General features: G+C 36.1%; 1 protein-coding gene across 1 annotated transcript in view; it reads left to right on the top strand.

Annotated features, from left to right (window-relative positions):
- Window positions 1-256: 256 nt before the first annotated feature.
- LOC100376213 (uncharacterized) overlaps window positions 257-12,911 on the top strand; it is a 41,118-nt gene continuing 28,463 nt past the window's right edge. Inside the window, exons 1-2 of the mRNA XM_078009209.2 lie at window positions 257-646; window positions 7,309-7,450. Of these exons, the coding sequence (XP_077865335.2) occupies window positions 257-646; window positions 7,309-7,450 (532 nt within the window). The remainder of the gene's footprint in view (window positions 647-7,308; window positions 7,451-12,911) is intronic.

The raw sequence follows: 12,911 nt of genomic DNA, 5'->3' as shown, positions 1-12,911 counted from the left end.
TGTTTTCATTATATATATATATATCATATATTACGTGGTATCTCTATAATTCGTATGTATCAAATCCAGGCTTTAATCTCTCTGGTCACCCCTCTGCTTTTATGAATGGAATCGTCCACGGAACATGTTACCGGTGGATTGTTCAGTTTACCATTTCATCTATTAACGTCCACATGTAGACGTTTACGTACAGCGTCTCTGGCGTCCTGGCGCGATTGCGTAACCGGGATTCAAAGTTACTCTGTCGACTAACATCATGGTCAATCTCCGACGTTTTTGGAAGGAGTGTGTTTTTACACTTGAAATTCTAATGTGTTTTATCTATGGTACATTTGTATTTGCGCAGGTACCGCTCGGAATGGAAGATGAAACAATTCTCGACTCGCAGCTTTCGGCATCGACGTTCACAGTTAATCACGACGCCACGAAGTCCAGACTCAGGAGTTCAGGACCCGAAACAGCATGGTGTGCCGGTAATTTGGACGACTCACAGTGGTTGGAAATTCAATTCCATGAACTTGTCACCGTGACAGGTATTTCTACACAGGGGCGCGAGGAGGCAGATGAATGGACTGAGACATACCGTTTGTCATATAAAACCTACGAGTACTGGCAATTTTACACCGACGATGGCGGCGACCACGAGGTAAGTACAATCCCCCATATATAGATAAGCTCTAACTGCAGAGGTACTAACTGGTCCTGGATGAACATTTATTGAAACTGAAAAACAGCCTGTTTTATATAGCCTGGCTTACATAATATTTGAATTACATGTTATAAACAACACCTGTAATGTAACAGATTGAGTGAAATTGCACAGCCAGTTTTTTTTTTATCACAACATCAAGCAAGAGAAAAAAATCCAGTAATGACAATACATTGATGGATATATAATTAAAATGTTCAGACCTGCATGCTGCTTGATTATCACCACCCCTCATGGGAATAATTATCCCCACTTGTGAGTATTTGAATTCGATTATTTGAATTTAAGAATATAAATCGCGTTGAAATAAACTAAAATTAACTTTGCTTGTTTTAGATAGTGTGGCTCTATTGTGCTTTCACCTAAAGATCTAAACTGAGATGAGTAGACACATATATCTGACGTAAGACATTCTAATAAGAGATTGTGCCTGATTGGCTAACCAAACCTAACACCTAACAGTCAGACCAATCAGAAAGCAGCTTTTTTGTTGACAGCTTGTTTTTTTTTCAATTGTGACTGTGCAGACTTAATACTCTCTGCTATGCCACTTATATTTACGGAATTGCAATTAATGTATGCTATTAGCTGCATCCCCCATTCATTGCATTGTTATGACACAAACTAGTCTGCACTCACACATAATTACATGCTTGGATAAGTAGAAGCAGGTCCTGGGGATTACCCGCTTCAGACTGGTATGCATAATTTGAATTATATCGCTTTACTAAATTGCATGCATACAGTATGTAGTAGTTGTGTATTACCCCCTCCCCGCAGGCACTACAATTGATATATATAGCTTCCATTCCCTTGGTATGTATTAGGTTTATTATACAAACATCCTTTTTTATTTAGAGACCATTCTGACAAAAATGTGGTATATAATAATATATATCATATATAAGTATAATCCAGACATCGTTCAAACAAGAAGGCATCATACTTGTGCTATGACTGGGCAACAACTCGTTACTCAGTTCGAAGTGTGGCCCACGTGTCTTGGCAGTGCATTGCACAGTAATTTCGAAAACTGTGTACAACATCGGTTAATAAATAACTGGAGTGTTTTTACAGAGACAACAACAGACGCAGCGACATTTCACGATTTATTTTATTTACACACGCAGTTGTTCATTAGCATATTCGTGAGAATGAAACTAGTTTGATTTGTATAAACAGTGGTGATATAAAAATATTATAAAACGCACGTTTGATTACCCGGTAACCTTATTGAGTTTTACGTATCATATTGCAAACTTGAACGTGATACCCAAACATCATACAATTGTATTCAAGGCATAATTTGTAATTCTACGTCATCTTAGACTATCGTGATTTCAATTACCCACCCTATATGGTATAATTATTAATTTAAATGGCTGAAACGTGAATCATGACTAATTATATGTTGATTATTTTGCTGTTGTTTTTACGATTGTTGAATATGGCGAGTGAGGCTGTCGATTAATTTTTCACAAATGTGTTATCGAATTGGTATGAAAAATTATCTCACAACGAGACTAAAATCGTGAATATAAAACTCAGACCTATTGTGTTTGAGTTAAAAAAATCAGACTCTAGATACACAATGAGAAAGATGCACAGTATACTTGAAACCGCATTTCATATTTCAAATCTACTTGGACAACACTAATGCGTGTATGTTGTGCTGAAATAAATATGACGTTGGTCGCATGATATTAGTTTTATATAACAGTGCGATATACAGCAATGCACGCATAACAAAATTGAACTGCAGTGACAGCTAGGTTCGCCATTCAGAATAGTTTATTTTGCAACTATAACTAATTACTCCGCATTACTCGAACTGCACACACCAAACATATTAGTATATTGTCAAATTGTTGACGGTATTCGCACATATAAATTCCAATGATACTGTAAAAGTGGACATACTTTACTGTGTTATTTTCTTATATGTTTAAATGAAAATAGCTCCTCAAAAACTCGTCAGAATTTCTAGAAATATATACAGTTTCATTGTAGAGATAATCACGAATCTAAAAATTTGAATCTAATTTTCCTATTGTAAACAAAAACATAAATTTGAATATTTTAATCTTAACTGCATGATTGCCAGCAGTACGTGAATAGAACACATTCGTATTTTCGCTTGTTTCTTGATCAACTATATTTCTCCGTATTGACTATTGTTCCAACTTATATTCGATATTAATTTAGATAAGTGTTCATACTGCTTCGGGTTATGGCAGTTTGTGTGGAGGTATTTATTAGTATGTTTGTAATTAAAATAGTTGAGACATATTCTATGCTCGGTGATATGATTGATAAGCTTTTTACTATAATTATAATGTCTGAAGAGACAATATTATTTATACAAACCAAGCTAAGAAACACTGATATAGTTCGCCGTTGTGGGAGTATCAAAGCTAAAGAACTATCCATTCAAACATAAAACATAGCACTTTTTAATGTTTGTATTCATTCGAAGTTAATTAGTAAAAGGATTAACGACAGTAATTTCCTGATAGTACCATTTATTTCACGCCCGTAAATTGTAGGACGAGCGTGAAGCTGTGATATAATATGTAAATTTGCTTAGCAACAACCTGTCTCCAAGGGTGAATCTATGATGCGTATTTCGGAATCTGGTTGTAGTACTAATGATGTACATGATTGCATCTAAATAAATGCGTTCACCGTCGGCAAGAATTTAGTATGCATTCCTCGGTAGGTGACTAAATGTACTTCCATAGTGATGTATTCCCAAGCAAATTTTATTATTTCCCATGGGTCATTTCGAAGTAGATACTAACAAATCTCCTAAAATGTTCACTAAATGAGAAATCTTAATTTATAAAAGAAATGTCGGCGTCATTTTCTACACGCGCAAAAAAAACTGTATGTGAATAAATAAATGTATCATCTTTTTCATTTTAACTGTGGTTGGCCACCGTTTTCTTTAATCGTTTTATTCGGATTAGTATACATGTATATTTGTGATTCGCAATTGACAACGTTGTCTAATATCTTTTTCTTGTGGTGCTGTTTGTAAAAAGGCATAATTCAATCAATATCCGACTCATTTACACATGACTAATTTTTTCTAGCAAAACTGCAAACTAACTGTAATTAGAGAAAGCACAATGGCATTTCATTCTGTTCATACTGGGAATTCGCAAGTATGTTTATTGGGATCATTTTCCAGCAAGCCAAGCATGTATATTGAAACCCTGTTAACTCAAAGAACAGTTACGTTGGTCTGAAAATGCATTAATAACAATATAGATAGATGTACTACTAGTGAGAAAAACTACGTCTTAGCTGCAGTGATGATTTTCGCTCTCAGAGCGTTTTAGCGGATATTACGTAACATGCTATATGAATTCTGAAACATTATCAGTATATTCAGAGGTACATTACTTGGGGTTTGCAACTCGTATAGTACTGTATGGTGACATCATGTCAAGATCCCATTCAAGTCTCTTCTCGTAGATAGCGAGACTGAGGCTACGACCTTCTGATATGACACATATCAATGTTCAAGGTTTGTAATGAAAAAATAAAACTTTTCTTGTCACTATCATAGTGAAAAATGTAATACATCGAAAATGTACAAAAAATATAGTTCTCGTAATCCGTCATATCGTGAGCAGCTATTTTGATCCACCTGGACATCCCAGTATCCTAGTTACCTCGGGCATGCGCATTCGCATTTTTCTGAGTTGGAACGCTTATGCGAGAGCGAGATTGTGACGGGATCTTGGTGTCATGTCACCGTAGTTACAAACCCCAAGTAATGTACCTCTGGTATATTATATTATAGCATTATCAATACCAGTGGATTTTATGACGTCATTGCAGCAGAATATTTGCGATAATGTATTACATTATTGAGCATCAAGGCCCTGTCCCATGGATATGAATACAATGTTGTTTTCGAAAACGAATAAAGAAGAAATTATTGAAAAAAAGAGAAATTGTTAGATAACAAGTATTTAATACGAAAATCGGCATCAAATAAAACGGTCCATAACCAATAACAGCGGATTTCAATATCGAAATCAGACAATACTGTGAGGGCATCGTCGTCTGCTCTGTACGCTAACGCGCGTTCGGTCGAAGCGTTCCATCTAGTACGCGCGCTTCTAGATTCCGCGACTAATGCCGCTGTCCTGGTGGCCTCCTGATCAGTTCGCCTTATCGTGTTGATGAAGTAAGGTTAACCGAGGATGATTTATCCAAGCAAATGCGATAAACGAAATAGGGGTACAATGTATGTCTACGAGTACAGAGATGAATTTGTTCTGTTTTTGTAGTGAGTAGTACTACACAAATTGCGAAACGAGATCGACGAAAGACCGACGTGACTTGTATTTCTTCGGCGTCGACTCCCGGTAACAGTTCGGGCACAGTTTGCATAAATAAATGAAAGTATCCGTATTCTCAGGTGTGTATCTGTTTATTTATACAGTGAAAATAAAATAACTGTTGGTTCTCCTTCTAGGATAGCTAACACCCACTTGCTTTCCGGTCATGTTCGTAAGTTTCGTTTCGTTTGGCTTCAAAAATTCCGTCAAATCCCCGCCCTCCCGTGGAATTTCAAATAACTATTACACAGACAGGACAGTTGCCAATAGTATCTACCTTGATTGTTTGAAAACACTAGTGGGATGGGGAAACGATACAACTACACACATGTACCCCGGGTACGCACGACTGTGGTACGCACCCCTACGCACAGTCGACCCAGCTGGACCACGGCGGCGATCTAGCGTAGTGTAGTGCAAGGCCGCGGTGGACACCGATACGGCGTACCAGTCACGGTGTGCCTTTCGCTCGGGCGATCACTGCAATGCTACTCCACATCACACATAAGTCACTCTGTCACTCGCAATGTAAATGAGTTCAATACAATAGAGGAGGGGCAAGGGGATAGCTGGTACAGTTTTACGGGAAATAAAAATGGCTTTTTACAATTTACAAGGAAAAAAAGACGTTTTTACAGTTTACAGTGAAAATTGAATTTTGCAGTGAATTGTGTCATCTAGTCGTTTTACAGTTTCGAAAATGTAATTTCCCTGGATTATTCTGAACGACTTTTTTTACTTTGATGTAAATACTTGTACGTACCGAGAAAAGTAACACATTTTTACAGTGTACGAAAAAAATATTTGATCGATTATGTTGTACGTCTAGCCTATGATTACAGAATTACGGAATTTATTTTTTCAATTTATGTTGTACGAACAAAAAAATATTGCAATTACGTTGAACGAAAATAACCTTTGCCCCCCCCCCCCACAATAATATTTGATGGATTAAAACTAGATTCTTTCTTAGTTTGCCATATGAGATTGTGTAAACAATTTCCAGAAAGACATTTTAAATTATTCACATTCACGGGCCAGTGACTGTGAAACTATTCCGTTCACTGTAGATTTTTCTCCAAATTTTCCGCTTTTTAGAGGCAGCAAATCCACTGGTAATGACAACGCTATAAAATAATAACAATAATGAACTCCCCGACAACTCATAATGGACTCAAGCACACTTTGTGCTCCATATATGTACTCGGCTCACGCCTCGTACATATATGTCGCGCAAAGTGAGCTTTCACCCATTATGGGTTGGCGGGTTGTTCATTATTGTTTAATTAAATCCTGATGTCTGTATTACACTTAATATTTTAAAATTCTAATTATTCGACATATCTTGGTTGTTGGTTTGTTTTCAAATTGCTATCATGGTCAGATATTTTTGTTTAAGTTGAATTGGAATGTTAAGGGAAGCGGCAAGTTGCCCTCAGACGAATTTGAATATTTGGGTGTTTCAGATATCGGAGTGCACAATTGTTTTCAAACAATTTTTTAATTTGTCCAACCAAAACATGCCAGAGCACGGACGTACCGGCGTTTACCTATGTTCGCTTAATGGCTAATCACGTAATGTGTGAAGGCCATGAACCAGATTCATATATAAAAGCGTAAACTTGTCACCAAGCTGTCGTTGAAACCGTAAATATGTCCATGCCCCTGAAACATATTCCATTATAACAAGGTGTCCTGTATGCGAACGAGATAGAGTGCAACTAGTGATTGTGTCTCTGGGTAGATTCCGATGTCAGTTTCAGTGTTTACATCTGCGAAATGCACACATAGCCTGATTGCCATATCAATTTAATTACACCTTGTCATTCAATACATGTGTAATAATATAATAATAATAATAAAGTCACTTTTGACAATTGTTCGTTATGCCTGCCCGAAAAACTGTTATTTATGTTTATTATTAAGATCGTATGGTATGACGCACAACGTGACGAAACCCACATTGAATTTTACCATAGTAATTGCAATAATTTTAGAAATGTGTATTGAAAATTAAGTAATAAATTGTAATTACCCTAAGATCCTCGTACCATATACCTTTCTTGTTACTTAATCCAATTCATATAATTATTCGCATCTACTGCCTTAGGAGAAATTATCATCAGACTACATGTGATGCTTTATATTTCCCAGGCTATTCGCAATATTTTTATATTAAATACGCTATGCTCTTATAATATATGGTGGTGTTTAATGGCATGAAAAATTTACTCTCATTTGCAGGTGTTTACAGGTAATACGGACCGAGATACCGTTGTACCTAACTCGTTGCCACGAGCCGTGGAAGCAGAGGCTATTCGCATCCATCCACTCGGTTACATCGGCGGTATGTGCCTACGAGTTGAAGTAATCGGATACAGAATGGGTGGGTAGATTTATAGAATTTGATATAATATAAACCGCTGCCATTGTTTGCAGCTAGATCATTGTATGTGAATAGACAATTCAACGGATGGTTGTAGATAAGGGATTGAGAGGTTTGGATAAAATAATTGCATAATTCAAATATATATTCTCTGCACATTCACATGAATGCAACTCAAACAAAACGGTCGATACATTTTGCCGCTGTTCACGGAGCACTGCGTTTATGTGGTTCACAGTATGAATTTGTATACACATGGTTAGAGCGAGTAATAATATATTGTATTATGGCATGTTTTTTTATGCAACAGCTACCTAACTGTATCCGATGTGTACATACAATTTCCAATCTTTGTATTTAGGTAAAACACAATGGCACCCAATGCATATAAACTATTAAAATAAACCTTTAATTTTAAATATTGTTACATACGACAGTCCTTGTGACTGGTATGGTAAATATTTCTTTATTGACTAGACGGTAATTCGAAAGAAAAAAAACCGTCGCTACAGCCACAAATTACCTTATGCTTCTGTGCATTGACCCTATCAAGTTCTTGGTCCTATCTAAATGGCATACAAATAGTTATCCGACAGTTAATAAAACAACCAACACCAGAAAGAAACTCCTAATTAACTCCTTGGCGGAAGTCATTAATTTGTTGATAAAGTGCAAAAAAACATACCAAACCGTAGATCTATGGGGGAAATTCAAAATTCAAATTCAAAAAAAACGAGCATACAAAATAAACGATTCAAAACAATTGCCAAAACAATCTACAAAATCAACAGTATCAAGTACACTACACTACACTACACTACACTACACTACACTACACTACACTACACTACACTACACAGTTAAATCACTAAACGAAAAATATATGAACACCATGGTATATAAATGAAGCGATGTCAGTTGTAGAAAAATAACTGAGCACATCCTGTCCCACATGTGGTACCCGTTATATACCAATCTGAGTAAAAACACATAATGGTTTCTGCATAAAACGTGATGTTTACATCGGACAACTGACAGTAGTACAAGTTGAGATCATCGTTATTGCATTAACCACAAAGTCATTATACCTGCAAAAACGTGTTTAATGTCAAGGCCAGTCGGATTCCACAAAGTCCTTGGTATCATATTTTTGGACAAAAAAGACAATGCCTTTTCAAAAAATTTGGATATGTACTTCAATCTCAGACATAGAGAATTATAATTATTAGAATGGAAATGTATATCCAATAGTTAGGAGACAGTGTACTACTGCAACAAAGATAACGATAATGAATTTATGAGAAAAAACAACTGATGATATATTCTGGTAGCGTGCTGATTAACGGACGGATCTAAGTATGGCACAGAAGGTAGAAAATCAGAACGACAAAATAGAATTACATTTGCCAAAATCAATAATATGGAGAACCTAAAGATAGTCTTCAATATCTAGCATATTAATAACCTGAACAAACAATTCAAATCATTCACTACTAGCTAGACCTCCATGATACAAACAGACTCGAAAATAACTTACTAAACCAACACCTTTCTGTGTACATAAAGTAGCGGTGGTATATGTGCATAGATATTTAACTTTCAAAAATAGTAACATTACAGTGTTCATATTTAGAGAAAATAGTGAAATGTAAAATGAAACGGAGCTTTATGAGTATTTTCTAGTTAAGTGCTCACAAACTCATGAAAATGGTAAACCACTTTAAAATCGGCTTCTTTTTACTTTTCATCATTTTTTACAATTTATATGCAAAGTACATACCTCCATTCCGATTAGGTGTTTAATTGCAAAATGTTATAGTTATAGTTAGAAGAAGAAATCTGAATTTTGAGTTTTTGTAGCTATTGAAATATGTTTGAGCTTCACTCCGAGACGATAGCCACAAATACCATAGACCTTAGAAAACAGGGACATGCAACTTCTGTCAAAGACAAAAGAAAATCCAGTTTCCTGAGTGCAACGTGGGTTATAATCCCCTGTATGGATAATCCCATTAATACATATACCTATACATCTGAAACAGTTTTAGTTCTTACCTTTCTACGCTTTTTTATATGTTTGATAAGTTATGCTGTGCCAATATTCACATTTGTCAGTGTATAACAAGTGCAGTATGCTATATCTGCTCTAAATATGATGAAAAATCCACTAGTTATAATGACACAAATTTTGACAGGTCATTGTTTACGTTTAGGCAGTTTTGTTTTCTTGTAGAGAAAACTGACCATTTTTATTTCCCTTTTCTGTTTTCATTGTGGAATAAAAACTGTTAACTTTGCAATTTTTAGTTTCACTCGTATCAATAGAATGGGCTTGGCTATTCAGTTTTAATCAAATGTAATTTTTCTGATTATATTCTAACCACAAAGTTGGCTCATTTTGTGTAGCTACTCCCTGGCAGCCATGTTTGGCTTATGTAACAGGAGAGGATGTAACAGTGGTGTTGACATAGCTTTATTGTCAGTTTCACTAAAAACTGTTAACTTTGCAATTTTTAGTTTCACTCGTATCAATAGAATGGGCTTGGCTATTCAGTTTTAATCAAATGTAATTTTTCTGATTATATTCTAACCACAAAGTTGGCTCATTTTGTGTAGCTACTCCCTGGCAGCCATGTTTGGCTTATGTAACAGGAGAGGATGTAACAGTGGTGTTGACATAGCTTTATTGTCAGTTTCACTAAGGTGTTAATTGGGTAGAGGATTATAACTAAGGTTACATGAAAGGGATACCTACAGTAGCATGTCCCTGTTTTCTAAGGTCTATGCAAATACAGAGTATTTGACATGTTGCTAACATAACAAACGAAAATTGAATAAACCTGATATTTTCGAATCATGAATTTGATATTCAGTTTATTCCATGTATTTTTTTTGCAGTCAGTAAAGGATAAAAACTAACGCAGAGATCGTAGTTTGTGAGCACGTATTCAAGTCACCATTGAGTCTTCTGGCTTATTTGCATAGCCGATATCCGTGTATGAACCCCAAGTAACATTTATCTTGTTTCGATTAGAAAATGTAGATATTTCGGAGCTATCCAATGCGCTGTTCGAATGGATATCAGGTCAAAGTTTTGACCACGCTGCAGCGAGCAATAATTACCAACGGCGACTCCTTCGATACCCCTCTAATCATCAACGAAATATCGAGTTACAGCTTGGTAACGTCTCAGTTTGTATTCGCTGGTCTGCGCGCAACAACCAAAGTCGCCATCTTTGTTGATATGAGTCCCATATCTCGCTTATGTGTGGCGCGACGACCACATCCCTTTAAGATTTGGGGGTGTATTGGTAACACAATTACTAATTTTGGAGTCATTTCAAACAGCGAATGTTTCACAATCCATACCCAATCGCCACCAACCATAGGTGAAACAAATGTATATGGACAGCGGAGTTGAGGTTGGGAGAATATGAAATGATGTCTCGCATATATACGGTGCTACATCTTGCGTTTTAGTCGACGTCTAAAACTAACAGCAATATTTGAAATAATATCATATAATTCTTATCAATAAACCCAACAATAGTGTGACGGCATAATCAACTTATGAATATTTCAAATGTGGCATTTTGAAACGTGACAAGGTACAAAACCGTCTATTGATATCGAATTCCTGGTAGATTAAAAAAGAAGATGTTTACGACTGGATGTTGCGTTTAATACGATAACTACAAATATTTGTAGTTTCTTTAAATATATAAAAGTCTATATATGTCTATTTATGCTTGATATATGATTTTTCCAACATCAACAAAGATCCAACAGATCTGTCGCCAACAAAGAGCATAGCACGCGAGAGATCAACCACGTGCCGGATGTATTATACTCATGATTCTCTAACTGTAATATCTTCTTTGATTTTCCTGCTCGATGTGATTGTTCGTTCCACTGGGATTCAATTACGTTACTGTGTCTTCTCATTGAAAACAAACATGGGCTTTATTTTATATATTGTACATCGTGTTTTGTCACGGGTTATAGGTGTAACGTGAATTGGAAAGGATCGTATCCTGATATGACGTAATATAGCGGCAGGTGACAGTAAACTAAACTAACGCATAATTCAATATCATATCTATTGCAACAACGAAATAGTTTAAAAGTAAAATTGTCTTGTTTACTAGTTTACTGGTTTAATGGAAATATACCAAATGGACACGATATACAATTTATACTGTGACGATTAAGTAGACATTTAAATAAATGGTCAAATCGGTAAATTAAAACGTATATATTTATAATCCCTCCCCCGAAAACATACTTCTAATGAATGATATTGAGATACAACTCCATGTTTTAAGTCGTGTTCCATAGTCAATATATAAATTCAAACATTTCATGACATCACGATCTGCGATCTTATACAATGCAGCCATTAAGTGGGGTTAGAAAATACTATTTATCTTTACCTCAATGTTGCTTATTACAAACGTTATTCACCAAATGGTTGGAACGATCATGTTTTCAAACTCACAAGGTAAATGCATCATTAGCTTGTATGATTGCTTAATAGGTTGAAGGTGAACTCTTATCCTAACATTTCATTGTATCTCTCAATGTGGTTCTGAACTCACGTCACAAGCGATGTGAAATGTGCACTATACAACTGAGTTTAGAACGTGGAATTGGTTTCCGGATTACATTGAATGCGACACATATCGTCATGGCGACATACGGTACCAGTTGTCAGACAAGTGACATGCAAATTGTTTCATTATTTGCATTTGTAGCAGTTTGTGCATGAAAGGAATTCTCGTGGTGTACATTGTATCAATAGCATGTATTGAGGAAGGTATGACGTTCAAGGCGATAAAGAATCGCCGCTATAAATAGACATGTTCCGTTTTCCGAAGAACTAAACGTATTTCGCGCATATTTGACATTTGTATTGTCTGCTTCGTTTTATTGAGGGATTTCAACATATGCAGGGGTTTGAGTCATGGAATAAATTCACTAGTTGTGGCGATCACGAGTTATCCACATGGGGAGTGGACAGCATAAACCAATCCCATCATGCAACACAACTACCCTAGGCAGTACGAAACGCTCGATGTTCTTAGTCGCTCGAAGACAGTGCAAACAGGAGTAATATAGTGGCTGGAATGCTGTACAAGTCAAAACACATATATCAAAGAGCAATCTTACTGGCAATTGCTTCATGTTTTCAACTCATCGATCAATACATATCTCACGCAATTCAATTACGCCATAACGCCCTTAAATGTTCAAAAAATTATCACATCCAAATTTTCGGAAATCCTCGAGTATCTTGCGGATACCCCCAACGGTTTTATTTGATATATATTGTCAAATACGCCCTATATCCTCGAGCAATCAGTTCGGATTTGCAAGCATTAAATATTAACGAGATGTTAGATGCATACTCATTCTGCTTGTTTTCTCACTCGACATGAATCCTCGCCCAAGAGGTGTAACA

This window comes from Saccoglossus kowalevskii, chromosome 1 (genome assembly GCF_978046115.1).
Source record: "Saccoglossus kowalevskii chromosome 1, keSacKowa6.1, whole genome shotgun sequence".
Classification (NCBI taxonomy): Eukaryota; Metazoa; Hemichordata; class Enteropneusta; family Harrimaniidae; genus Saccoglossus; species Saccoglossus kowalevskii.
Note: the sequence above shows the minus strand (reverse complement) of the source record. Positions and strands in the feature narration are given on the sequence as shown.